This window comes from Pelecanus crispus, chromosome 1, assembly GCF_030463565.1.
Source record: "Pelecanus crispus isolate bPelCri1 chromosome 1, bPelCri1.pri, whole genome shotgun sequence".
In the NCBI taxonomy this organism is placed as follows: domain Eukaryota; kingdom Metazoa; phylum Chordata; class Aves; order Pelecaniformes; family Pelecanidae; genus Pelecanus; species Pelecanus crispus.
The window spans coordinates 26,133,237-26,160,942 of NC_134643.1; the positions used below are offsets into that span (position 1 = coordinate 26,133,237).

Below are 27,706 nucleotides of genomic sequence, written 5' to 3' on the forward strand. Positions count from 1 at the left end.
AACAATTTGGATTTCTCTTAAATTTTGATATGATCAAAATGCCCCATTTTACATTTTCAAAATATTGCGTTCTTGTATCTTGGTTTGAAAAGACCTTTCAAAAATTCGCTTATATTTGTCATAAGCAATATAATACAGGTACATTCAAAACAATTGCTAAGCATTTGACTAGATACAGTGTTTGAATTGGAACAAATTTTATGGTTTTATTTGGTTTTGGTTTGTGGCTTTGGGTGAAGAGAAAGGTTGAGGAAAAGGGTTTAAAAGGAAGAAGTTTTTGCTTTTGAGTCCTATTGAGGCTAAGAATACTTTGTATATCTCATACTCATGACACTCAGAAAACTGTTTTTCACCCCACCATGGACAGACTCTTCTTTGCTGTTGCTGTGTTAGTATGTGCATTGATCCTCAGAGGTATCATTAGAATCCAGAAGAGTCCACTAAACAGATGAAGAAAAAAAGTTATAGATCTTGAAGTTTCTTAGTAACTGTGTAGCTTACAAGGTATGAGTCTACAGGTTAATGTGCCTGCTTGAAAGCAATACCAGCAGATTGAGAGTAGGAGGACAGCAGAAACAAAGGCAGAATAATGTGGACAGCTGATAAGAACAGTAGGAGTCAGAAAGAGGAGTAAAAAGGGTTTCAGAATAAAGAAGAAGTGGTGTGATGCCAGATGGAATTGAAATTTTCTGATTTGATTCCTGGGTCTTCCTTGATAGACTGTGCAGGCTCAGAGAGGTCAGTCTATTTTGTGATTTGTTTTCCCACATCTCTAGACTGAGATGACAACATCTATCTGCTTCATCAAAGTACTGTCAGTTTATCAACATTTGTACAACATTTGGAAGGTTTAAAGTGTCACACAAATACTAAATAACATGAAATAAGTAGGATTTGCAACTCTTAACAATGTTGTGATGGATTCATAATTATCTTTTTCAAGACAAAATTAAATACGGATATAGAAATTTCGAGAGCATAAATGACCACGTCTTGCGTTTGTGTCCATCACCAGCCCCTAGCTGGGTTTGAAACTCAGTGGGAAACAGGAGTTAATGCCTCTCATAAATTCTTCACACAATCTGTAGCAATGGTTCCCAGCACCTGGCAGTGTGTCAGTCTCGTTACATACCCTTGAAAATCTTCATCCTGACTTGTCTTGGTTGCCTGTACTGAAAGTGAGATGGAAAAGCAAGACTAAGTAATAATTTATTCATACTGTTTTATGTTTGTGATGACAATACTTGTCATAATAGCATTCCCTAGTGTTAGAGTGCACTTTTCTCATTTTCAATGTAGAAAGCCTAAATGAGTGTTTTTACTTCGTTGCTTATTATGCATTGAACCCCTCTTCTGGTTTTCCTTTCTGGTTTGTATTAGACATTTTTTTATTTTAAAGGAAAACTATTCACAATTCTGTCTTTTTTTACAAGTAATTTTTTTTCAGATACTAATATGTTTTATGTTTAAAAAGAAATACATGATTGTATCTAGCTCATTATTAGCTCTGTGATAAATTTTGAACTCTGTTAATTCCTTCATTTAAAAGTTACTATTTTTACCAAAAGCAAACCCTGAAAAAACCACCATATGATCAGATTACTCTTTTCTACCTTTCATATTAGTCTAGTTGTGTAAAGGGGCTTTAAAATAGCATCAAAACACTGTATCTTTGCTGTTGCTGAAGTAAGGATCCAATTTGGAGCTTCCAGTTCTTCAGAGCAGAGTTCCAAGAAGGGATTGCCAACGTTTTGTAACAGCCAGCCTAAAAGCGTTTAATTTTGCTGCTGAATCCACAGAAAAAAAAACCAAACCCAAACATTCACTCTTCCTGAGTGACTATACTAGGCAGTGACTCGACAATGCATTCAGTAATTGAATGCTGAGCTACTTAGTGTATGCAGCATGTGCTGAACACCCAACTTTTCTATAAGGGAAGTGGTGAAGAGATGGCTTGTTAGTCTGCATTTCAAACTACTAGGGTGCCAAGTTAGAAGTTCCCATATAGATGGAAATAAATGAAAAATGGTAAAAGAAACAAAAAGAAAGGGACAGTAGTGTAGACCCTGCTTAGGCGGAATCAAAGGTGACACTTAAAGGCAATTATATGACTTTCCATCCTTATACCAGAATTTCCCTTTTCTCTGTACTTCTCCTTCCTACTGACATCCATCTCTGTAGAACAAATTATCTTTCTTTTATCTATATTTCTTAGTTTTAGGAAGATTTTGATGGGAACCTCAGTGTTAAAACCATTATTATTGTAATGCTTCCTTCACTAGCTGACAGCCCTGAAAGTATTTATACAAAGTATTGGTGTTTCTGAGTAGGGATTGTAAAACAATGAATCTGTAGTTCTCAGCGTGATTTCTGCATAAAATAGTAGAATCATGGTAACACAGGGAAGAACATAGTCAAGACATATAAAAGATTAGATGAGGTTAGTGATGAAAGGCCAAGATCCTTGACCAAGCTCACGGTTTAGTTTGCCTGAGCATGGGGCTTGTCTGTGCTTCTACTGTAAAAGGACATTATGATTTGTTTAGAACCTTCTGTATGCATCGCCTTTCAGCTGCAATTTAATGTGCTTGCTCTGATGGAGGAAATTATGTTCCTTTACTTCCATCAAAATAAATGAGCAATTTTCAAATAGAGAAATAAGAAAATGTAGATTATTTTTCCCCACGAAAAATATTTGCAACCTAAACCACATTATAAGCATTATAGAAAGGTACAAACATACAAACTCTCCCTTGTGGTTTCAAACTTGAATTCCAGATCCCACTGATGTAATTGAGAATACATACATAAATATATATTAAATAAAACAGTGGTTGTAATGTTGCATATAAGGAATAATCATTACCCTGTTAAATCCTTGGTGCTGCATAATAAACTTCCGTGGGTTGTGCAGTAACATTTCAACATCCTTTTTCAAAAACTTTCATTAATGGGAGAAGCTGGAGTATTCATACTATTTTGTAAGGTGTGCAAAAGACAGACAATAAACATGCCTTTGGGTTGTATGAGAAAACTGTTAGCATTAAGGCCATGATTTCTAGTGTGGCGTCGTCATGTCAGTCATTGCTAAATGGATGGGTATTTCTGTGCTCGTCGGAGAAAAGGAAATGCTTACTATATTTGTCCAATTATTAGCGGAGAAGAACTAGCAGCAATTAGTACCAACTAATACTCTTTGGGAGTCTCAGTAAAAAAGCCAGAATCAGATAACTATGGATTTAACTCTATTTCTGTTTGGCTGAATGGAGCCTCCTCGTCAAATTAAAGATTTATTGTCAGATCGCTGTGGGTAACTTGTGCTGCTGGTACAGCGGCTTGCTTGCTCTCTCACATTTTCTCTCCCTCTGTATATACACAGTTGTAGTTAGTAATATGCAACACTTCCTAAATTTAACATTCACACAATACTTCACTAACAACAGAATGTTCGTCAGACCTGGATTTAAGGTGTTTTGAACTAGATTAAAGTCTCCATGTAGTCACATGTGTCGGGGAGGTGCTGTGAGTCTCGTCTGTCTTTTTGTTTCCTGGCCTTTCATCTCGCGACTTGCACTGTATGTATGATTTCTAACCTGAATATTGTAGATACCTAGTTTTCTACAGTTAAAGTATGTTTCTAAACAAAAAACCCAAGTTGGTATAGATGCTTGAAACAGCTGAGACACAGAGATGTTAGAGAGACCTGAACATTGTATTTCCAGTCCACCTCCAAGATGTGCAAATAGGAAGTGCTGGTAAATCTCTTAGTCCTGTGGAGCAGTCGGCTGCCTAACAAACTGGTTTTGGTGGGTTGTCCAGCTCCTTCCAGCTCTGTAGCACCTCCCTGTATGGATAGGGAATAACAAAACTCTTCCAGAAGACCTCTTAAGGTGGTTTAATGAAGAATGAAGAAATCTGCTGGGGTAGACTTAAACCAAGAATCAAACCTGGAAAGATGCAAAAGGAGGCACCAATACACTCTGGTATTGGTTTCAAAAAGGCAAAAAGGAAATTTCCTAATTGCTGAGGAAAATGAAGTCCTGATGGTGCAAAATTCTGTAGACTTGGTATTTTGTCAGAGAGAAAACGTTCCAGTAAATAGTGCTAAAATAAAATTTCTAGATGTTTGCTTAGAATAATTGATTTTATAATACTGACTCCCATGTAAGACTGGAGATTTAAGATCTCATAAAGAAAAGTTTTGACTAACAGAGACCATGATTAGAGTGGAAAACCTGAGAGAGAATTTTGGTGCCGTTTCCAGTATACAAAATGTCTTCCAAAATGAAGTAGAAAAATAAATTTGCCCAGAGTGGGTTCTGTGACACAGTGATAAATCTTCACCTGAAATAAACATCCACCTCCTTGCCGGTAGTGGGTAATTTTGCAGTGAAAGGAAGGCAATTTTGATAAGAACTCTGCCAATAATTGATGTATCAGCCCATGTGCCTCTGACAGAAATGTGAATATGGTGAAAAGACTAGGGCTTATGGTTGAAGATGATCAAACATCAAATCATTGCAGTTTCTATACTAAAGAGAACAAGTAGGTGAAAGCAGAAAAATTATGTATACAAAGGAAAATGATGTGGCAAAATGAGAGCCTAAAGAGCAGGATTTTGGGGGGGGGGGGGGGGTTAGGCTTAAAGTTGGTGGTTTTAGAGGTCTCAAGTATGCTACACAGGCTGCAGCTGACAGTGCAGTGAGAGACACTGCAGCATTTAGCACTGAAATTATTGTTACTTTTGACTGCTGTTCTAGCAAGATTAAAAAAAAATCAGACAATAATAGGACTTTTCAAAGTTAATATAAATACTGCATGAGATCCACACTTGTTTTGACAAAAGTTTTGCACTTCTCATCTAGACACATTCAGCACCAGAATTATTCACATTAACTGAAATCATTGGACAGGTAGTCATAAATAAACGGCTCCTCCAAATGTGTGGACATGGCTGATTTGCTCTTTCCATTGCATACATGCGTTTGGTAGTTAAAACATATGCTATTACAAATATAAAGCATTACATTTTTCTATTATGTTAAGAATTATGAAAGATATACTTTTGTAAACAGCAATTTCAGAAATTAGGTGAATTAATTTGCCTGTTCTTCCTTCTCACTCTTCCTTGCACAGTTCAATATGTCCATAGCAGAGCAAGCTTGAAAGAAATGATCTGCAACATACTTTGACTCAAATGAGATCAAAATGGCACATGCAATTTCCTTCTGTTTTCACAGAAAACCAAGTTACAACCTACAGGTTCATGCGCTCCCCTTTATGAAAAGTATATTTCTTGCAGAAAATATTTCACTGTTGTTGGTGTTGAAAGTTAAAATATAAAGAAAAGTACCTTTCCTTTTTTCAGTGCTGGAATTCTGGAGGCCACATTGTTAGTTCTTATTTAAAAGCAGTCAAAAAGTTGTTCAATTAAATAACTAAAAAGTTATTTCATCTTATGAATAATACAAACAATCCTTTGTATGATGGTTGACTTTTTTTAATCTGTGGATCAGAAAGACACTTCTGAGAAGTACTGTATTTTCTCCAGGAAAACATCAAGGTGCAAACCCAACCTTAAAACAGAAATAAAACTTTGTCTGGTCTATACCTAGCAGCTTAGCTTTTAAATTTAAAGGAAATGTTCCACTACAGCTACTCAAATGAGACTATGCAGAAGTGAGAACAGGAAATACTAGCATTTCAATAGGTATTAATAAATGCATTTGGCAGAAGGCAAATGTGTTTTGGAAGAAAAATGTTACATTTTTGAGAAACCAAGTGGATATAATTATATTAGCACACAAAATCTATAAATTGAAATGAGAAATTACAGTATTGGTAATCAAGATTTGCATCATGATAATTACTGTTTGGGTATTGATTCCATGAATTATTAGGTATCCTCCTAACCTGTTTTTCACCATTGAACTTAACAGCTCCTTGAACAGACATATAGTTATAGAATAAATAGCCAAAAGCATGGAGAAAGGTGACAGAATTTTACAGTGGAAATGACAAGTGGTTCAGTAAATTCGTATTTATTGGCTAGGAAGGCTATATTTATGATCTCGGCATTAAATATGGGATTGATGCAATTTACTTGCACAGTTCTTAGTCACAGATGATGATGGGACAGTAGCTACTCCAAAGTTATTGTTTGCAGTTACATTATAGGTAATTTTAAGATGATCTGTACACTGAACATCTGATATCTCTTTTTATACTCTCAGATACAGAAGCTGAAAGTGTGATACCCATTATAATGGAATTTGGTTAAAATGAAGTATTATTCATAAACAGGAAGAATAAACAAATAGTTAATTTGTGGAATGGAGTATGACCAGGTATCATAAAAGAAATAGCCAGGAAAAAAGAAGTTGAAAGGTATCAGATCTTGAGCACCAATATAATTTGATTTCAGAACAGTAAAGTGTATTTCAAAATAGGCTAGCTTATGTACACCTGCATGCTTTACTCAGTCTATCCCTTGCTTTCGATCACCCTTAATAAAAGTTGAGTGCCCGGTATCTTGTTATATTCATGGCACACTCTTTACACCTCAGAATTTTATTTTTAACAAGACAAAAGTTTATTACGGGGTGCTGACAGTGCAAAATACAGACAGTAAGGCCATTCTTATTACTACACTTCATTTTATACTGACAAACCACTAAAATGCAAATTGCAAATTGTTATTAGGAGCAATGTTCATATGGGTTAGTCTACAGCTGGGAGTTCAATATTATACATTTTGGTTATGCTGTAATTTCTGACTTCCACTTCAGTTAATACCTGATGCATTAATAGCATGCATAATAAAGTCATAATGTGCTTCTAAACGTACAGCGTATAGCTAAATTCAATTTCTGTCTGGATTATTTGGTCTCTCATGCCCATGTTCATTCTTGGAAGAAGCAAACTAAAATGAACATGATACCACTTCTATTTTGGCTGCTCTCTCCCAACTTCTGATTTCAAGGAGGAAGGATACCTCTGCAACAACACAAAGCTCCAAAGAAACAGGGTTTTTGTTCTGGTAATCCACAAGGAATAATAAGGAAAATGAGCTATGAGCCTTGTGTAGTTTGCTGTGATATTTGCATCTGGGAGGAATATCAGATGCCCGCAAGTAAGCGTAATGCTAAAGAACACACTCGTGGATTTGCCTTTTCTAACAGAACTTGATTCTCCACATGCACCTCCGTGAGGAATGATGTTAAAGTTTAGGCAGTAAAATCTGTGACCGTCTGCGTTACCAGATAATTCACTTCCAAAGGCATGGTCTTAAGAGGCTAGGAGAGTTAGCTGAAGTTCTGATCAGGAAGGAGTCTGAAGATCAATGCATGGAATGTTTCCACCATGAATATTAAGCTTTAGGAATAGATTCAGACCATTGTTTTTCAGCCCAGGATTTTCACTTACTGCTGCAGATGGAAAAAAGGGTGGGAGAAAGATGTCAGTCAAGGATTGTGATCAAATCTGCGGTTAAAGACAATTTCCAATACTGCATTAGTGTCAACAACAGGTGGATGACCCAGTGTTAGTCCCATCCACATCAGTCTCTCATTGTGCATCTAAATTAGAGGAGCAGCAAATTTGGCCAGGCTCCCTGGGCAAGGCTCACCTGTGCCTGGTCCCTCCCTGCTGTGACCTGTGGAAATGGAGCCAGAAAGTTGTACCACTTTCTGGGGAGGTCCTGGAGCCAGATGCTGTGGTGCCCAGACCCCAGCACATGCCGTAGCATGTACCTGCTGCTCAGCTTGCAGAAGCTGAGCCGCCCCCGGTGATGCTCTCTTCCTTGAGCAGGCTGAGTCTCTTCTCTTCCCTTCAGTCCGTGTGACTTCTCATTTCTTCTGTCTGCAAGTTAATGCTGGACTAGATCTTTGTAGAGAGACTTTTGTTTTGTTTTGTTACTTTAATAGGAGTTTCTTTTGATTATTCGGGTGGTCCTATCCATTACAATGTGCACAGTTCAAGGCTTCTGGAAGCTCAGGGACAAATTATCCTGGCGCCCAAGAGAGAGTGACTGCAACTAACAAAGTGCTTAGATTGTGTTTGTGATTGCAAGGCAGCATTCCTCCTGAATACTGGGAACTGGGGGGGGGAGACTGAAGATACGATTATCTCATCTTTTATGAAGATGCTTTCACCTTGGAAATGTCATTTCTGTATTGTGACAAAACCTACCCCTGGGACCGCCGCTGGGAAGAGCAGCAGTGCTAGGCATTGTCTTGTCCTGCGACTGCAGCATCTGTCATCAGATCACAAAACAGGTTGTCTCCCTCTCAGGAAGGTAATTTCTTGTCAGAGTCCCTGTTTCAATTACCTCTTTAGCTCAGGCTAAGGCTATGTCCACAACAGACAGACAGAAAGAACAGCTATCTAATCCAGACAAAGCAAAGGCGGCAGAATGTAGTGCAAGATTCGGTTAATTTTCAGTGAACCTCACTTTCGTAGTCTGGCATGTGTTCAGCCACCTGTAGGACTGGTTTTTACACAACCACCGCTTTCTTAAAAATTTAGGTTTTGGTTGCATATTATTTTCTAGACTTTGTCTTGAAGTCTGAACTCAAGTTGAGGGATTTTGTTTAAGCTATTAGATCCCTTTGCTGGAGGATTAGTACTGTGTGTTCCTTTTCCAACAATCGAGAGTCCACATAAATTATTCTTGAACATGAAATGAAAATACTGCTTTTTGTATATGAGGTCCTCTAAGATTTTAGCTTGTCAATACATCCTTTTATGGAGCATACTCTTAAGGTCACCTATTTTTTTTTATTTCTTTAGTTTCTGCTAAGCACAATATCTCAAGTAGTGGAGAAAATTAAGAGAATTTGTTTATATTTTTCCTACATGCTTATTCTAAGTTGTAGCAGCTCATGAAGCATAAAGTTTTCTCTTTTCAAGTCTCTTACTTTCTGCATAGTTTGTTCACCTAAAGTTAAGCATACAAGTAGTTTTTTTAAATTGAGACATTGCCCCATCCTGGAAGTGTTCAAGGCCGGATTGGGTGGGGCTTTGAGCAGCCTGGTCCAGTGGAAGTTGTCCCTGCCCATGGCAGGGGGGTTGGAACTAGATGATCTTTAAGGTCCCTTCCAACCCAAACCATTCTATGATTCTGTGTTTCTTTGCTGAATTAATTTGACTTGTATGCACAAGATAGTGAACCTAATAATACATTTAATAGAAAAAAGATTTCCCTTTCCCCCTTTCTCCCTTTCCCCCTTCCTCCTCCTCCTTTGCTTTCTTGCTTGGTTCTGTTTTTGCCTATGAGGATATAATTTCAGTCCTTGGGGTTTTCCCATTAAAAAATCATTACTGACTTTTGATGAGAAGAGTCATATAGAAAACTCCTGATTCGTCTTCTCACAGAGAAAAGCCAGTTTTCCCATGTAGATGTTTAATCTTGGATACTCAGAAATGTACTTCCATGCCCTCTCCCCTCCAAAGTTTGGAAATAAAGTTCTAGGAGTGCATTAATAAATACTCTGTACAAAAAGATTACAGTCCTATCACTCTCAGGCCTATCCTCTGCCCCAGTTAAATTCTGTTCTTTTATTTATTGCAGATGGGGAACTCAAGGGGATTTCACCACTACTCACCCTCGGCCTGTTGTCAAAGTAAAACTCTTTACAGAAAGCACCGGTGTGCTGGCACTTGAAGATAAAGAACTGGGAAGAGTGAGTATTATGTGTAGAAACAGGAAATATGTGAGAAATGATGCGTAGAAATGGAAGCATTGATAAAACATGCCATAAAACGGTATAAGGTATTCAGTACAGCACCTGCTCTGCTGCAGCTGTACCAAACAGTGCTTTTTCTTTTAAGGGTGACTTTTTCCAGGGTTCAAAACATGATATGTTGACCTGAATTGCCTTTCAGAAACTTGCATCAGGGATCCATGAGGGTTCTTTTTGTCTTCTTTAAAACTTTTTTAATTCCTAGGTGACCTACCAATGCTTGTTGCTATTCAAATTAGGATTGAAGAGGAGAGAGAGAAGATTTGGCATGTAATAAAAATAGCAGACGATCGGGGAAAGGGAAGGAAGGACTTGAGTGGTGGAAGGATTGGGGAGAGGGGAGGAGTGATGGAGATAATATGTCAGACTAAAATAAGAGTTCTCACTCTTGTACTGTATAAGCATCCCCTCCTCTTTCACATTTTCCCTATCTTGACAGGATCATTTATCCTTCTTAGGCCAAAATCAGGAGCTAGAGTGTGCAGTGTATCATAGAAAGAGGAGGGTGAACAAGGCAGAGATGGTCTGCAAATCTCGCCCCCCATCTCCTGTTGAAATTCTCCCCTCTGACATGTAACGCATGGAGGATGGCTCACATTCTAATGCTCAGTTCTGCATTCAGAGTCATGGCTGTTTCTCATTCAAGCAAGAGCAGGGCTCTTCCCCACTTTGTGTCCTCCAAGTGCAGGTGGCTACACAAAGACAGATTCTCCCACACATTGGGTCACTTGTTAAGGTCAGGACTGTATCCCCAGTATTACTTCTTCTTGCGTCCTCTTATGTCCTTCTAGGTGGCCTCTAAGGTCACTTGGTCAAGGATGGCTGAGGTGAAGGTGGGATCTGCATGGGGAAGATTTCCATTCGGGGTAACACACTGGCAGGAGCTGGGCAGGCATCGTGGCAGATACAGGGGAGCCACAGGGGTGCAGCTGAGCAGACTGGAGTCAGCACTATCTGGATTCAAAACAACGAAATGAGAAATTAAAAGGGTGGACTTACAGGAACTGCGTAGTGCTATTAAAAGCAGAGAAGTTTCTTCTCTGTCCCTGCTTGCTCAGTCCTTTCAAAGAAGCAAAAGGAAGGTCAATGCAAAGGTGCAGGGCAGTGGAGAAGGGACTATGTGGCCATTGTGAACAGTAGCCAGCATAGTCATTGCCAAGAAGTCAGAGAAGAAAAGAAACATTAACAGAATAAAGGGGCTAAGAATTACAAGTGTTAACAGGATCCTCTTGCTCTGCAACCTTAAATAGCCAAACTTCAGGTCTGCTTTCTTACGCTGCAGCTTGTCTTAGGACGGGAGGGTAAAAAGATTTTAAATGATTGTAAAGAATGGAAACATTTCAAATGCAAAATATTGAATATAGCTTTTACCTTAACTGTATCATGTGGCCCCAGATGGTTTGTTTTGTGTTTTTTCCCTGCCTCTTCTCCCTTCCCACTCCTGGCCTCCTTCTGACACATCTATATTTGTCAGCTGGCCAAACCAGTTTAAAGAAGGTAATAACTTTCCTTTCTTGGTTGGGAGTGGTGAGGGGAGAGAGAGAAAATAAAAACAGGTAGTTGACAGGGACAGGGGCTGAGCTCACTGCCCTGTTGTTGGATGGAGTCTGACCCAGCTTTCCCAGAGACAAAGCAAGATATATAAAAGGTGAGGGAGGAAAGAGCAAGCTTCTGGTTCTGTTGCTGATTCTTACTCTCCTGTTCTTCTGAGACTCTGCATGCTTTTATCAGATGCTCTGAGGTTTGGCAGTTTGTACCAGAATTAGGCTATTAAAATCATCGCTTTTTGCTGGGTTTTTTCCCCTTTGTCACAAAGGACAAAGGCCATCACCTTTTTTCCTCTTCGTGTTAAAGCTTGTGCTGAGGCATAGCAAACAGAAGTACCTGAGAGATGCTTGGATGCTGATTTTACATTTTATAATCCATTCCTGATTTACCAAAAATGTCCATCCCCCATCCTTGACCCAAAAATACCTTCTGTAAAAGATAAGTCAGTAAATGATAAACTTCCTGCAATGACCTTACGTACACTGCATGGTCCTTAGCAGTGGAAGAGAACATGAAAAAGGGCACGTTGGCTGTGCATCAGCCTGTTTGGGCATCTGGTCTGTCCTCTCACACCTCCCAGGTCTGGCAATACCTGGGGTTGCTGACAGACACCTTCCAGCTGGTGACGGTGGATGCTCAACTTGGGAGAAGGGGGAATCTGCCAGCTTACCTCTCTGGTTTAACCAGAGTATTTAATAGTGATGGTTGCTAGCTTCAGGGGAGACTGGGAGAATATTTGACAGAATTTTTACAAAATAATTTTAAGGTACTGTGTATGCTCATGGTATATGTTTTATCTTTCAAAGGCTTGTTTTGTTGTCAATGTCTTCATTTCCAGGTTGAGAGGTTTAAATTCAGGTAGCCTTTGGATCCCAGTGGATAAGTTTAATTCTAATAAAGTTTGGCAACTTTATGCCTGGTCAGTACACTGCAGTGACTTGCAGGAGTGCAGCTGATTCAGCTACATTTTGTTATGCTCTGAAAAAGCCTGAAGATACTTCTGCTGTTATTTTTTCTGTACTTGAAAATTCAACTCAAACCTGCCCCTTCTGAGATAGGCTTCCTGTGGACATTAATTCTCATCTGTCGGGTACTTTCTTCAAAGCATGTGTCTTGACCTGATACCGCTTTTCCACATTATTGAAGTTTGCATTTCTCATACCCTGTGGTTATTGTGAAGGTTTTGTTCTGTCTAATCTATAATTAGAAATAGAAGGTGGCATCAAGCTACATGATTTGAATTTTGAACTTCCATCTCGTACCAGAGGGTTTCTTCTGCCACCAAGGGATTGGTGTGTTATTGAAACAGATCTAAGGTGTGAAATGTGGAGCCAGCAAAGGTTTCCTCAGAGCTGCAGAGGAGAAGGCATTTCCATTGACCCCATCGGTACATGGCAGTCTCTCACACTTATGAACTTAAGAGGTAGGCCCTGATCTCAGTATGATGGCACTACAGCTCCTCGGTTTAAGGAGGAGATGCTGCTGATTTCCAGAAGCAACTAGCTCATGTTGGAGCAGGAGGGATGCAGGCTCGTGCTTTCAGTAGAGAGGGCAGACCATACTTACAGCTTTATATACTCCCTGTTGAGAAGCGGAGGTGGGGGGCTGCTCAGCCTCTGCTACAGAAGTCATCAGGTGACCACCAAGAGACGGAAGGGTTGTTGTCTGTACGTAATATCTTCTCCCTTCAAGGCATTTAAGATGTGCTTAACTGACAGGAAGCTGGAGTTTCTTCCTCGTAAAAAAAACAAAATAAATGCAGTCGTGAATGCCGAGAGAAGATTTTGCTTGCTGGGGGATATTCTTCTGGCTCCCTGCTGACCACTTTAAGTGTTTTCAAACAAAAATCAAATCTTAACCCTTATTCTCTCTTCTACACAAACTGGAGGACAGTTGGACAAACTCAGTTTTCCACTGAAAGAAAAAATGGAGATGTGTGCTGCACAGGAGGGGAAAGGATGTTATTTGTATTTGGGTTCTGCAGAATGTGAGCCTCTGGAGTCACGGTCTGTGTCTGTGGTTGTGTGAACCTCTGCATAGAGTGGACCACTGAATTCAACTCCTAGGAAGTGAGGCAGGCTGCATCTTTGAAGCTAAGTTTCTTTTAATGAGGAAATGTTAAGAACTTACTTTATTCAAATATCTTTGAAATGCGTGGCACAGTTGTTATGTGACTGACACTGATCTGGCTGCTTCAATAATTTTTGTATGTGTATACAGAAGGCAGAATTGATGTTTGCATTTGTACATGCAACAACTGAGGAAGCGTGAAGACGCCTTCAGAGTTTGGAGTAAATACTTCTGAAAAATCAGCCTGGTAGTTTCTGAAACTCAGGGATCTGACACCACTTTTCCTTGTTCAGTACTTTGTGTATGAAGATGTTCAAACCTAGTAATTCAAAGTGACAGCCATTGTGCTTGCTTAGCACACATGTGAATACAATGTGAGAACAGCAGGTGGTGTTTGATTGCTGATACTTTTTGAATATAAGAATATTTCAGCCTTGTCACTCTGACTATTCAATTAAAAGGGAACTATTGTCTCACAACCTGCTTGTCACAGTCAGCTGCAGCCAGCAATAATTAGCTGTGCAGTTACGGTTTTTTTCATTGGTGCTGTTACTCTGGGTTTGATTTAAAGACATTACAAAATAGCTCTGCTGGCTAGGTACCCATACTTGCATGATTGCCTGGTTTCTGAATGCTGACTGCACCGGGCATGTTGGTTATCTTCTGTGCTGCTTTCGAAGGGCTGCTGAGCAGAGACAATTTCATACTGTGAATATGTTAATTTAAAGCCTGCCATCCTGGCGAATGTGTTTCTCCATCACATTTTGAAATGACTGAGGTGTCACAGGTCTAGTTTTTCTGTCTTTTTTTAAGTTTGGGCAATGGTAAGAGATTGCTTCCACTCCCCCTTTTTCTCTTGCTCCCTGAGCAGTCTGCCTGTCAGCACCCTGCTATGTCTGGCTGAGTGTTATTGTTTGCACGCTAACGGGTTTTCTCAGTCGCTTGTCTGAGAATGCCCCTTGTCAGAAATTCTTGAGATACTTTTCATTCAGGCATTCTCTCTCTTAGATTTGTGGGACAGGCTCTTTGGGAAGGACTTAAAGATGACTTTTATCAATTGCTAAGATCTATTAAGGTAAGCGTTCAGCTGGCAGCATCAGCAGAGGTCCATTGAATGCATAAATTGCAAAGTCTTCCCAGTTCTTTGTCAACAACAGTATTTTAGATAGCTTTTTCACCGTTCACCTGTTCAGTTTGATTTTTGTTTCTTTTTAACCACCTGTTACCCGAAGTCTTGTCTCAGTGTTTCAGCTGTAATACAATCATAGCTGAAAAGTGAGAGATCACTCAATATCTGAGACGATGGAGCTTGTGTAAAGTACTCATAAGCTCTCTTGGTGATCAAGCTCTTACTAACCCTTTCTTTAGGGGTTCCCTAGGTGAGAACTTCTCTAAGGGAGTTAGTTTCAAGAGAGCCATCTCCTTTTCCCACTTCTACCTCCAACCTTGTCCCTTCCCTTGAGCTTCTTTTGCTTCATCCTCTTGGCAGCAGCACATCATGACTTAATGCTCGGAGGACGTGAGTGCAGTGCTGTGCTTGGCAGGCTGCTGCTGGGGCGTTTGAGGGAACTTCACTTCTTGTCACACTGACAACAGCTTCTGGCTTTCTGACATTAACCTGTCTTTGGCCAAGGGGCTGACATAACTCAGAACAGCTCCAAACTTTCCAGTTACGGGAGAAGGTGACGTGAGAGGAGTCAGTAGACATTTCTATCAAAAACAGGTAAGTGTCCCCTAAGTAAGGCTGGGACCAGAGTTACACAAACAACATAACATTAAAGGGTCTCCACATTGTTACTAGTCATCTATTTCCTATCCCAAACCAGCTTCAACAATTTTTGGTCTATAACGCTACTTTCAAATCAGTAAAACGGAGTGTATTTAACTAGGAAATTTTCTTATGATCTTTGCTCAGGCAGTGACCAGCAGCATAAATTTGCATGTGCCAAATAATAATGGGTGCTTATTTCATAACATAAAATTTGCCTGTCCTGTCTGCTTGCACTGACATCTCTTCAAATCACTACATTTTGAAACATGAAAGAAAAAGCCTTCCATAGAATGAATTAGTCCTGTAGCATGATGAAAGCTTCAGCAAATGCAGTTGAGGGAGCATATGATCTTCTGTATTGGGCACTCAATGTTTTTCATAGTTTTAAATAATCACAAATTGAGTTAGAAATGTCTCTGGTAGAGCACAGGAGTTAGAGGACTTCTCCAGTTCATCCTGGGGTTTCTTGCATGACCATGACTGTATTGTTTGTTCTGAACAGGGCTGGCAATGCTGCTTGTGGTTAAGGCCACATGACGTAAGATTCAGTTCTCAATTGCTTGTAACTTAGCCAGACCTTAAGCGTTGAGGCTAAAATTTTTCATCCTAGGTATGGAATAAGATAAAAAGAAAATGTGGGTTTAGTCAATGGCAAAAAGCAATCATTTGTAGCACCATTTGTGCTCTGGAAGAGCACATCAGGCATGGGAACTTCCATTGCCTCATAAAATCTTCTGGCTTTCCTGTTGGGGACCATGCAGTTTGAAGAAAGGGCAGGAAGCTGGGTGGCAGAAGCAGCAGGGGCTCCCTGCGGTGGAAGGGAGCGGGCAGGATGGGGGACACCAGGGCAGCCCCAGGCATTGGGCACCTCCCTGGGGATAGGGACAGGTTGAAGGTTCGGTCTGGTTTTTGAAGACGGCCGAGGCTATGTTACGAAGAAGAGACTGTTGATGGGCTGCATCTTTATTTTCTTTAAGGTTGTGTGGTGTGAGCTGTACTGAAGGTGAGATAAGGGGTTTTTGTAATAGCATGTTAAGTGTCATCTGGCTCTCAGCCAGGGCATTAAGGAGCAGCTGATCTTTTTCACTTTTATCTTTTTCATTTGTGACAGTGAGCCAAAACTCAGCATAGTCTGTTCAGAATTACCATGATTACCAAGGTCTGAGATCTCAAAATGTCTCTTAGACCACCCCAATTCGTAAAATCAATCTCATTTCAAATACTTCGGTGAAAAGAGAAGGAAACTCCAGTGCTTGTTCAACTCTTGAATATCATGGGTTTGGGTGGAAGTAGAGGATGGGGAGGGGGAGCAGCCAGCATGCGAGGACACGAGTTGGCTGAAATTGAACTCAGCCTCAAGTGTGGGATGGGGGAAAAAGTAGATATTACCTTGACTCTTGCTTTTTCTCAAGTGTGCTTACGGCTTACCAGTCTGCTTGCCTCTTAGCTTTGTTGGTCCCTTTTGAAGGCTGCGTTTTCTTTTTGACAACAGGACAACTGCGGCCAGGGATGGTTAGCTTGAGAGCTTTATCTAAACATGGGAATACTGATAGGAGGTATTTATGCACAGTGCTTTTGACTCTGAACCTTCTGCTTGGTTATCTGCTCTGAGAAAGCAAGATTATCCCAAGTTTAGTTTGTTCAAGCTTTCAGAGTATTTTGGACAACTCAACTTTTCTTTCATATCTTTAAAAGAAGATACGATCAATATGCCAAAGATAGAGGAGAGTTAAGAGTTGCTTGCTGGATTGACTGTTTGGCTCAGGTATACTTCAAATAACTTCTGTTGCAGTTCAGCTGGGGACTTAAATATACAACTGAATCACAATAAATGATGGTTAGTTAAGTCGTCTAATTATATTAGTGTCATATCTTTCAACCTGTCATATTTTAAGCCCAGGAGAGAAACATTTTCAGTCATTCACAATTAAGACACAGTGTTTTGAGAATATCACCTTGCACAAATCCGTAAGTGTGTGGCTTTATAATATTTAAAATTTCTGTGTTTATTTTACATCCAAATGAGGAGAGGCATAAAGTGAACTTGCCACTTTTTCAGTTACAATGTGGTCTGAGGAAATGTCATACTAGATATATGTCCCTGCTCACTGCAGGGAGGTTGGGCTAGATGACTTCTAAAGGTTCCTTCCAACCCAAAGCATTCTATGATTCTATGATACAATCAGACCACATGGTTGAGTATTTTTAATAATCATGAAATGATTGAATTTACTGAATTATCTCAACCCACACTGTTCTGATACTATTAATTTGCCTTAAATCAGGTGAAGCAGTGCAGTGCACAGCAGCTGTGTCTGGTGTGTAGCATTGTGATCATTAATAGTTTATTATACTTTTTAATGCAGATTACCTGTTAGTTTACTCATTGTAAACACAGTCCTAGACTAACAACTCATAGTTCTCTGTGCTGCTGCTAAATAGTCTACTATGGTGATATTCACAGGTATAAGAACAATAAAATAAGATAAATTAAAATAAAAATTAATTCAGAAATGTATGATGTAGTAGGAATTTTATGAAACTTTTAGAAGTTTTAGGCACAGTGAAAGAGTATCCTGTAGGTGAGTTTTATATCCACCAGAGAAGACATATGAGTTGATACCATTTTATTTTTTAAAGTAGATTATAGAACAACAACTAGAAGATTAAAATCCCTTAACCAGTCCTGAAAGGAAATCTGAGACAGAATAACCTAGAAAGTTTCTCCACTGACAATGGCAATGTCCTTGCATTGCAGTGTACCATAGTGGAGAGAATGCTTTTAATACAAATTTCAGCAACTTTTTACTTTTCCTATCAAGGAACATTTGCCCAGTGTTTCGGTTTCAGTGATTTCATGGGAGCTTACAGTTTGTGCCACCTGATGATATGGTACACAATGGTTAGCATTGCCCTTAAGGGCAGTATTAGTATGAAGGTTATTGTGAAGATAATTAATGCCTGTCAAATGCTTTGTGTGCGTGTGTGTACATGTGTTTGTGTGTAATGATAAAAAGTTTGATGACAAAGTTCTTTTAGGTCTCATTGTTTAAAGCTGGAAGGCATGACAAAGTGTAAAACAAAGACAACACAGTGCATACTTAAATATTCTGCCAGATACTTATTCATTGTGAACGGTTTGAGAATGAAGCTCTAAAATACTTCTTTAAAAATTCAGAAAAGGAATTGTCAGTACTGAAGTGATGAATTAATTATACAATTGTCTGCTTATATTTTCATCATAATTCTAAAAACTCAAGAAGTTGACAGGAGAAAGATGTCACTTGAGATGCATGAGCTGTAATAAGCTGTTACAGAACAACAGGAACTGCAGCCTGTAGAAAAGGAAGAATTCGTAACATCTCCTGCAGTCCTATGTTAATGCCGAATGATTAAATGCAAGGAATGAGTAATAATTCTGTTTATATAATCTTTCATTTAAAAAGATAAACAAACTAAAAATCATTTTCTGTTTGATGCTTCAGCACTCAAAAGATTGCCATACTCATAATGCTTTTAAATTTTTTTTAAGGGATGGCTTTTACTCAAAATGAAAATCAGCTTGTTTCTTGGGAAAGAAGGAATAAGCTCTGTTACAAATTGTGTTTGCTATGCATTTGCACAAAGAAAAAAAACCAGTAGCCTCCTGATTTATTGAAACCAGAATATACTACTTCTTTTCCTGTCTCTTTAAAAGGTACTCAGTGTACTCAATAGTTCTGACAGGTTGTTTTTCCCACTGGTGTTATAAAGGTTGCACACTTGATTAGGGGTGATGCATCGTATTCCTCTGCTTCGCTAGAGCTCCTGATATTAACAGGATGCACGAATGTGTTCCTGCAAAATACTGAGATGAGAAGCTGAAGGGCCTTCGGCTTACATCATCCTTCAGATGATTAGATCTGAATGACACTATTGTAATATTTTTGGCTTAATAATATCTGTTAGATTTATGCTTGCTTGGAGATTCTTACTCAAATCCTTGATTTAACTTTCCTAATAACACAGAGGATAATATATTGTGTTTTATATATGTGACACCAGGCACAAGGACTATGTATGAGAAGTTAACTTGATAGTTAATGTTATGATTAATTTTAGTTTTCAAGAAATAAAAGATGTGAAGAATGCTGCTTTTTAGAGTTGTTACTTTTGAAATACTGCTTCGTGATAATGGTAATTCAGGACTCACTGAATGTTATGAAAGTCTCCCAAATAGCATGTTTAGAGTATTTTAGAGTCTAACTTGATTCAAAAGTAGTGCTTATAATAAGAACGAAAGGAAATTATGTTTCAGCAGCATTTAACTGCTAAATGTGTGACTGTGGGTAAGGACTTCATGAAGTAGTAATATTTAATTGTACTGACTATCAATGGGTAAACTTTCTGGATGATAAATAAATTTTTAACAGCTTGTGACTAATATTAATCTGAAATTAATGGTTAGCTAGTAAAACGATGAAGAAAGTTATATAAATGTTCTAAAAATGAAATATTCAAAATTCAGTGTATTTTTAATTTTTTTATCTGTCTACCACTGTAGAAAAAAAAAAAAAGGTTTGTGTCATATCACATGTGAACTGGACATAGTATCTTGGATTTATTATACTCCACTTGCAGCAAAGACGCTTTGGAATTAATCTTCAATTTCTGTGATTTTTACTATAATTGGCTTTTATTAATGCTAATGATCAAAAAAATGAGTTGGTAAGAAAGAGGGTATTTTGGTTTTCTTCACTCAAAACAATGTCACTGCTGGAGGGGCAATCTATTGCATAATGCTACAGCAAATTGTTTCAATAGGATGTTTCCAGCAGAGCGCTGAGTAATGTGAAAGTTTAGGTTCTTCTTTAATGTACATGACCATTTTCAAGTGTCAACTGTTTCTTTTTGTTTAAAACTGTTAATTCAGAATGAACTAAAAGAGGAGGAAGTTTTATTAACTCATAATATGAACATTCCCATTTGTAAGAAAATTAATGAGTTCATTTGGGAAATTCGTCTATTACAATAAGATTGAGTCAACTGGTTTATTAGATTTATGAAACCTTTTTTAGTCATCTTTCAGATTGGAGGAGATACAACCAGAATCTTCACTGCTTAGAAGTTTCCATTAAAGACTAGCAGATTTTTTTTGTATCAACTCGTTGAAGTTTTTATTTTATGACTTGCAGGTAGTGTTGTATCCAACATCCAATAGCCCAAAGTCACCTGATCTGCATAAAATGATAGTCCCCAAAAACAGCCAAGACAGTGACTTGAAAATTAAACTGGCAGTGAGAATGGATAAACCACCTCACATGAAGCACTGTGGGTAAGTGTCCGTTTTCTGGCTGTCTGTATTTATTATTTTGCCTCATTGTGCTTGTGTTTAAGCATATGTAGCTGACATAAAGTTTGTAAAACCTTATAAATGTGTACAACAGTTCCTATAGTATGGCATTGTGTTATATCCTCATTTTATACATAAAGTTTGGAATAGGAATAACATTCATTTCAGATGTTCAGTGATGTGTAAAGACAGATGATGAGCTACCTCTGAAATGCAGAATGAAGAGTACAGTGTTGTTTAGAAGCTGGTTTTGAATGTTACAATTTATAACACTTTGGGAAAAAAAGTTGATATTCAGGAGAAACATGTTTTTTCCATTAAAACAGGATTAATTACATACCTGAATGTGATGGTACTTGCAACGTAGTCTCCCCTTTTCTTTCCCTATCCACTGTACGGTATTTCTCTTGAAAGGAATTTATGTACGAATACCAGTTTAAGGATGTTTTTTCTGTCTAACAATGAAACTATATGGAATAGATTGACAGCTCCCCTGGGCAACTGCCACCACTATTCCTCACCCCAACTGCAAAAACAGGTAATGTTGCTGACAGTAAGCGAGGCTGTATCTGTTGTTATAAAGCAATTACCAGGGCTGTTTTCCATCCTTTTAACTTCTTAATTCTGAATTAAGTAGAAGTACATTTCAAAAAAAGGACTATTCAACATGTTAATGTAGAATTAATGTAGTGGCCATATTATTAAGATTTCTTTTTAACCTCAGCCTGTTAATATCCTGCTCATTGTATACAGACAGCAATTGCCAAAATTTCCTATATTCAGTACTTTTTTAAGAAAAAAAAAAAAAACTTATATAAGTTTTGGCAAAGCTGTAATTGGTTGGGCTGAAATTTCCCAGGTATCAGCCTCAGCCCTCATTTTGATTTTGGGAAACTTAGACACAAATGATCAGGACTGTAACAATGAGACTTGCTGGTTGGAGACCTGTGGCTGGTGACCAGGAGCTGGGAGGAAAGAGAGGGAAACCAGCCATGGAGCCAACGGGGGAGCTGGAGCTACTGTGCTTGGAAACTGGGACTGAGATGAGAAGACTAAGAAGCAGGGCTGCAAATACATGAATAAGGGAAATGGGATGATGTGGCAGGAGAGAGCAGGAAGACCGGGCTGACATGAGTAAGTTGGAGTGGAGAGGACTTAGGGAGGCAAGAAAAGTGCTTGTCTGTACTAAAGCATGGTGCTCTCCTGTCAGTCCCCACCCCGTGCCCTGTTCATTTGCACTCACCAAACACCTCTGAAATGGTTTGGTAATTGTGGCACATCCTTGTCTAGATTCAGTCCACCAGTATGGTTTCAGTCTCCTGCTGCTGGAAGGTATTCAGCCAGTTGAAGTAGTGAATGCTGCAGGGGTGGCACGGTGCTGCCTGCATTCTTCTGTGGTTTGTCAAAGGCAGCCATGGGGACGGGATGACTTGAACAGCGTCAGTAATGAATAATACACAACAGATGCATCTAACTTGCACGTGACCTGGCTCGGTTGCATATTCCATACTACAACTACATCAGGGACGTTGTGCTCCCATGCGCCGATCCCAGCAGGTGACTGGGAGAAGTCCCCATTTTTGATCAGGTCACTGATAGCATTGGGGTTGTGCTGTCTGCAACCCCAGTTAAGGTATAACATGCAACTTATTCTGAGCTGGGTCCAGAAACAGAGACAAGGGTCCAGTGCTTCCTCCCATCATGCTCCTGGGTTTCCCCATAGGCTTTCTTGGCTGGGAGCTCTTCTTCTGAGGTCTTCAGAGGGTCTTCCTAATCCACCAGTTTGCTTTTCCCTACTGGTTTATGTCATTAGTCTTCTTGTCTGAGCATTAAATGGATTGCCCAATCAAATATTACTTTCAATAATTTAATTCAATCATTATCCCTTTCATCTGCTGTGCTGGTTACTTCCTCACATTGATTTTGAATCCTAATCTGCTGGCACAGTTGTTTACATCTTCATTTTACTTCGGGGTCACTGCTGTCACTATTATCCAGGCAAATACTGTTGTTCTTCCCACCAAAAATGCTCAAGGTCAGTCAACGTTTTCCTTTATAGCCATTAGCTATAATGATTATTACCTACAAATATGTCTAGAAAAGTTAGGGCACCGAGGGAGGCTTGTATGGACTCCTCCACCATAAATACATGTGAAATGAAAAGGTTAATAATTCCTCCAATAACCATTGAAAAGGTTGGTGAAATACTGTATGATGGCACTGGAGTTGCAGTGAGAGGAAGGAAGAGGGTGGTTGTTTGGAGGGAAAAAACCACCTGCTAGAAGAATTATTAATGTGTAGTCAGAAACTGTTAATGTTATGAAAAGCCATCATCCAGACACTCTCTGCAGCCTTCTCTTGACTTCCTGGGTGAGTATAAGTATTAAGCGCTCATATGCTATTTTTTCAAGACGGATTCCCACCTGCCTCAACACAGAGATTAAAGCTATTCTGGCTCTGAATTGATACTGTGTTATCAGAGAAATCCTCATTTGTGAAGAGGCTGGAAACATGCGGTGGATGATGGACAGTATTGCAGGAAGGCACAGGAATATTTTGCCGTTAAGGCATTTGAGGAATGCCTGGAAGAACTGGCTTTTATCCCCATTTGTGCTCCACAGAAGGACCTGCCTGTAAGAGACTGAAATGTTTCCACCTATAGTAACCGGTGGTATGTTACTTGTTTCCTGTGCCCAGTTTGATAAATTGGAATCTGCTTTCATAAAGGTGCCCAACACTCACAGCTACTAGCTGAAATCAGTGGAAACTGGGCTGTAAATATACATTGTGCTGTTAAGAGTCCGAATATCCTAAAAATTAGATCTTCATCTTAATATATGAAGCCTAAAGTTTTTAGTACTTCAGTTCTCCCGTTATGAAGTGAGAATACCACCTCCCAGTGTCATAGACATTTGAAAGTAAATCTTGGGAAGCAACTGGTAGAAAAGGTTCCTGCACAGCTCACAGCTGGGGGAAGTGGGGCACCATCACTTCTCTAACACACGGCCAAAGGCTTATGTTCTGCCAGGCAATGTTATTGCAGTGCCAAGCTCTGCAGCTCCCTGGTGAACCTGCATGAGGTAGAAAAGCAAATAACTCGATTCTCTTTGTAAAGCAGTGTTTGAGTAACATGCAATGAAACAAGTTAAAGGAGAAAATAAATTGTTGAAGAGTTGGAAGGCGGCTGCTGCTATCCTGAATAGTGAAAAGGGCTTGGAGGTTTTTGTTTATTTTATCTTATTTTGTTTTGGTTTATTTTATTTTATTTTTAGTATGTGGTCAGATATTTAAGCAGAGTGTCAGGGTACACAAAAGAGGGGGAAATAAAAGGATGAAAGAATGTGATCATCCTTGCTGCTGGAATTTTGTCATGTTAGCAAGTTGAATTTTACAACCTTAATAACGGACTTCTACTGTAGTTAGTGTGATTATCCCAGTAAGTTCTAATTCTTCAGTTTATTTTTCAGAAACATCTCATGCTTTATCTTTGCCCAATCTTTGAACTAGACAACTTACATTTTCTGTGTTGGTCTGAGTTAACAGGCTTACATACAAGATTCATATTTGTCTCACAGGAGAAAAAAGCAATCTGTTGGCATTAGATAATGCCTTTCAGCTGAGAATCTCAAAATTTATGCAAAGTTGAATTAAAATTTTACCCCACAGCCAATTGCAGAAAGAGGGGTTTTATTAGATTTATACTCTGTCATGATTAAAAAAAATAATAATGGTAATAGACTTTTTTTCAGATATGGGAGCTACACTCAAATTTTTCCGTTTCTGCAGGGACAGCAAAACCCACAGGCCCAAGCTAATTGTGGGTTTACAGTTTTACTCCTTCAGAAAAGTTTCTCTTATTTAAGACTGACTTATTGACACAGGGGGTATGCTGAAAGACTTCAAACCCTGTCTTGCAGTTATGCTTTAAGAATATTCAGTTTTACAAATTATACTGTCTTGTTCTTAAACTGAGATCTTTAATTCACAAATAGTATTCTGGGCTGCAGCACCTTCAGATCATGTTCCCTCTTTGGGTTTCCACAGACATAACAAATAATTATATTTCAAATAAAATTATAAACTTGGGATTTTTTTCATCATAAATTGTATCCTTTCTAAGAGCAAGAAATAAAAATCCTTATGACTCATCACTACTATGAATCTCAATTGCAGTTCATTTTGTATCTCTGTGTAAAAGAGACAGCTTTGCTAACCACATTACTTTTACACTAGTGTTTATGTTGCCACATTCGTATAGCTAACCTAGTGTTACTCCACTAATGTGATTTTTAAAAAAAACACTTAATCAAGGAAACACTCTGTGATTTTTCTCTGCATTCTGTTATATGCTTAAAAAATAAGCAATACTCGTGTACATCTTACAGTAAACATAAACCCATTATTTCTTTTAGATTTTTTTTTTATTCTTGCATGAAAGGCTATCAAAATATGAAACAACCCAAAGGATATATAACCATCCTTTTCTATTTAAACCCTGTCAATAGATTACAAGGGGAAGCATGCACAGCTAGAAATTCTGAGTAATGACAAGGCAAATGTCACTCATTAATGGGGATTTGTAGAACAGTTCCAATTACTGGCAATTCATGATACTTCAGATTCCTTTCTCATAATTCGTAATGTATTTGCCGCCTTCTCCTAGAAAGCAGTAACCTTTTCGTCGTCTGAAATGCAGAGCACATACCAGATATTTTTTTAACCTTCTTTATTAAGGTAGTAAAGCCAACATCCATACAAAAGGAGGTTGTTTAACATTTCTATTAATTTCTTCTGTTGCAATCTTGAATCTAAAACAAATCATCAGAGGAAGTAAGCAAAATCTGACCTAAAAGCTTCCTGTATAAAATGCTAAAAGCCTGTTTATTTCTGTCGAGTTAGAATAGCAGCGTTAGGGAGGTACTGTGTGCTTCAGGAAGGTTCAGTTGGCTCTCCTTAACTCATAATTAAATTAGAGTTGAAAACCCAAGCAGGACAGGTTAATCCACTCAAGTTATGTGGGTTACTGGAAATACCTTTTCTAATGCATGGGGGTTTTTTAATGTGCCTTTGCACATCCATATGCATTATTTTTAAAAGTAGATTTTGTGTCAGTTAAGTTGTCTGTTAGCATAGCCTAGTGGTTACTAAAGGGTATTATTCTATTGCTTCCAATCTACAAATAAAAAAGGAATAGTGAGATTTTTTCAAATACCTTGCTTTAAAAGGAGTAGTAATGCTTAATGGTAATACCGAAAAAAGGAATATAAATAATAACTTAAAATGGAATTCTTACAAATTGAACAGCCCAAACAGGATAATATTACAAAGTAGTATTATTTGGCTTTGACTTCCAAAGTACAACATTGTGGCATAGCTCTTGTCCAGAACTTTTTCCAAGATTTGAAAGGCAAAATTAATTCTTGTAAGTTCTGTTCTGCTTTCTGCTATGTCATGTTGCATATAGAAATGTTATGCCTTTAATTTCTTGAACTTTTGTGTTTGGAATATACATTCTACAAGCACTTGAGTATATACACGCCCAGGTTTTCTCCTTGTATCTCATCTGTAAAGCAATTATTTTGGTGACTTTTCAAACTTGTACTCTACAAAATTGTAAGGAATCTGTGTGAAATCATTTTTCTCTGTGTGTTGGGTTTGCATGGCAAGGTTTTGGTAGCGGGGCAGCTACAGGGGCGGCTTCTGTGAGAAGCTGCTAGAAGCTTCCCCCATGTCTGATAGAGCCAATGCCAGCCGGCTCCAAGATGGACCCGCCGCTGGCCAAGGCTGAGCCTATCAGTGATGGTGGCAGTGCCTCTGCGATAACATATTTAAGAAGGGGGAAAAAAAACCCCTGTGCAACAACAATTGCAGCTGGAATGAGGAGTGGGAATATGTGAGAGGAAGGACCCTGCAGACACCAAGGTCAGTGAAGAAGGAGGGGCAGGAGGTGCTCCAGGCACCGCAGCAGAGATTCCCCTGCAGCCCGTGGTGAGGACCATGGTGAGGCAGCTGTGCCCCTGCAGCCCATGGGGGTTAGCGCTGGAGCAGATATCCACCTGCAGCCCAGGGAGGACCCCACGCCAGAGCAGGTGGATGTGCCTGAAGGAGGCTGTGAGCCCGTGCGAAGCCTGCGCTGGAGCAGGTTTGCTGGCAGGACTTGTGACCCCGTGGGGGACCCACGCTGGAGCAGTCTGCTCCTGAAGGACTGCACCCCATGGAAGGGACCCACGCTGGAGTAGTTCATGAAGAACTGCAGTCTGTGGGAAGGACCCACACTGGAGAAGTTCATGGAGGATTGTCTCCCATGGGAGGGACCCCATGCTGGAGCAGGGGAAGAGTGTGAGGAGTCCTCACAGGAGGAAGGAGCAGCAGAAACAACGTGATAAACTGACTGCAACCCCCATTCCCCATCCCCCTGCGCCACTTGGGGGATAGGTGGGAGTAAAGTTAAGCCCGGGAAGAAGTGAGGGGTGGGGGCAAGGTGTTTTAAGATCTGGTTTTATTTCTCATTATCCTATTCTGATTTGATTGGTAAGAAATTAAGCTAATTTCCCCAAGTCAAGTCTGTTTTGCCTGTGATGGTAATTGGTGAATGATCTCTCCCTGTCCTTATCTTGACGCACGAGCCTTTTGTTATATTTTCTCTCCCCTGTCCAGCTGAAGAGGGGGAGTGATAGAGCAGCTTTGGTGGGCACCTGGCATCTAGGCAGGTCAACCCACCACAGTCTCACAACTTCTTTTTTTTATATTATTATTTTATGGGTGTATTTTCAGGACACAAAGATCACCATGACCTTTAAAAATTTTTTCTCTTGTGCATTTGGAATTGACTGAAATGTTCTTAGGAGAGCATTTGTAAACAGTATATCTAGCTACTGGTTCCTGTATGTGACTGAAGTATCACATTTCTCTTCCTGCCGCTGTAGTTTTAGAGCTAAAGGAAATATGTGAGACAAATGCCCTGGTTAGCAGTCTTCCAAGATGCAGAATTAGAGGATAAGTAATTTTCCCCTCTCATTTTTATGACACTTGTCACCCATTGGTAAAAAGAGTTCACTGGAGAGGAAGGCAAGTATAATTGTGTATTTTATAGATGAGTGGAATGAAGCACAGGAATGAACAGAGATCACCCAAGGTCACAGGCAATTCAGTGACCGAGCTGCGGATAGCACTGGGGTCTGCTGGCTTCTCAGTGGGTAGGGCTGCAATGTGTGACTGTCACCTGGATAAACCGTTGTCATA

The 27,706-nt window shown here is 39.3% G+C and overlaps 1 protein-coding gene across 13 annotated transcripts in view; it reads left to right on the forward strand.

Annotated features, from left to right (window-relative positions):
- Positions 1 to 27,706, forward strand: part of CADPS2 (calcium dependent secretion activator 2) — a 335,485-nt gene that overhangs the window by 160,574 nt on the left and 147,205 nt on the right. For all 13 annotated transcript variants that reach the window (XM_075727943.1, XM_075727950.1, XM_075727951.1 and 10 more), the window contains exons 7-8: positions 9,572 to 9,683; positions 20,307 to 20,446. In XM_075727943.1, coding sequence (XP_075584058.1) covers positions 9,572 to 9,683; positions 20,307 to 20,446 — 252 coding nt within the window. The remainder of the gene's footprint in view (positions 1 to 9,571; positions 9,684 to 20,306; positions 20,447 to 27,706) is intronic.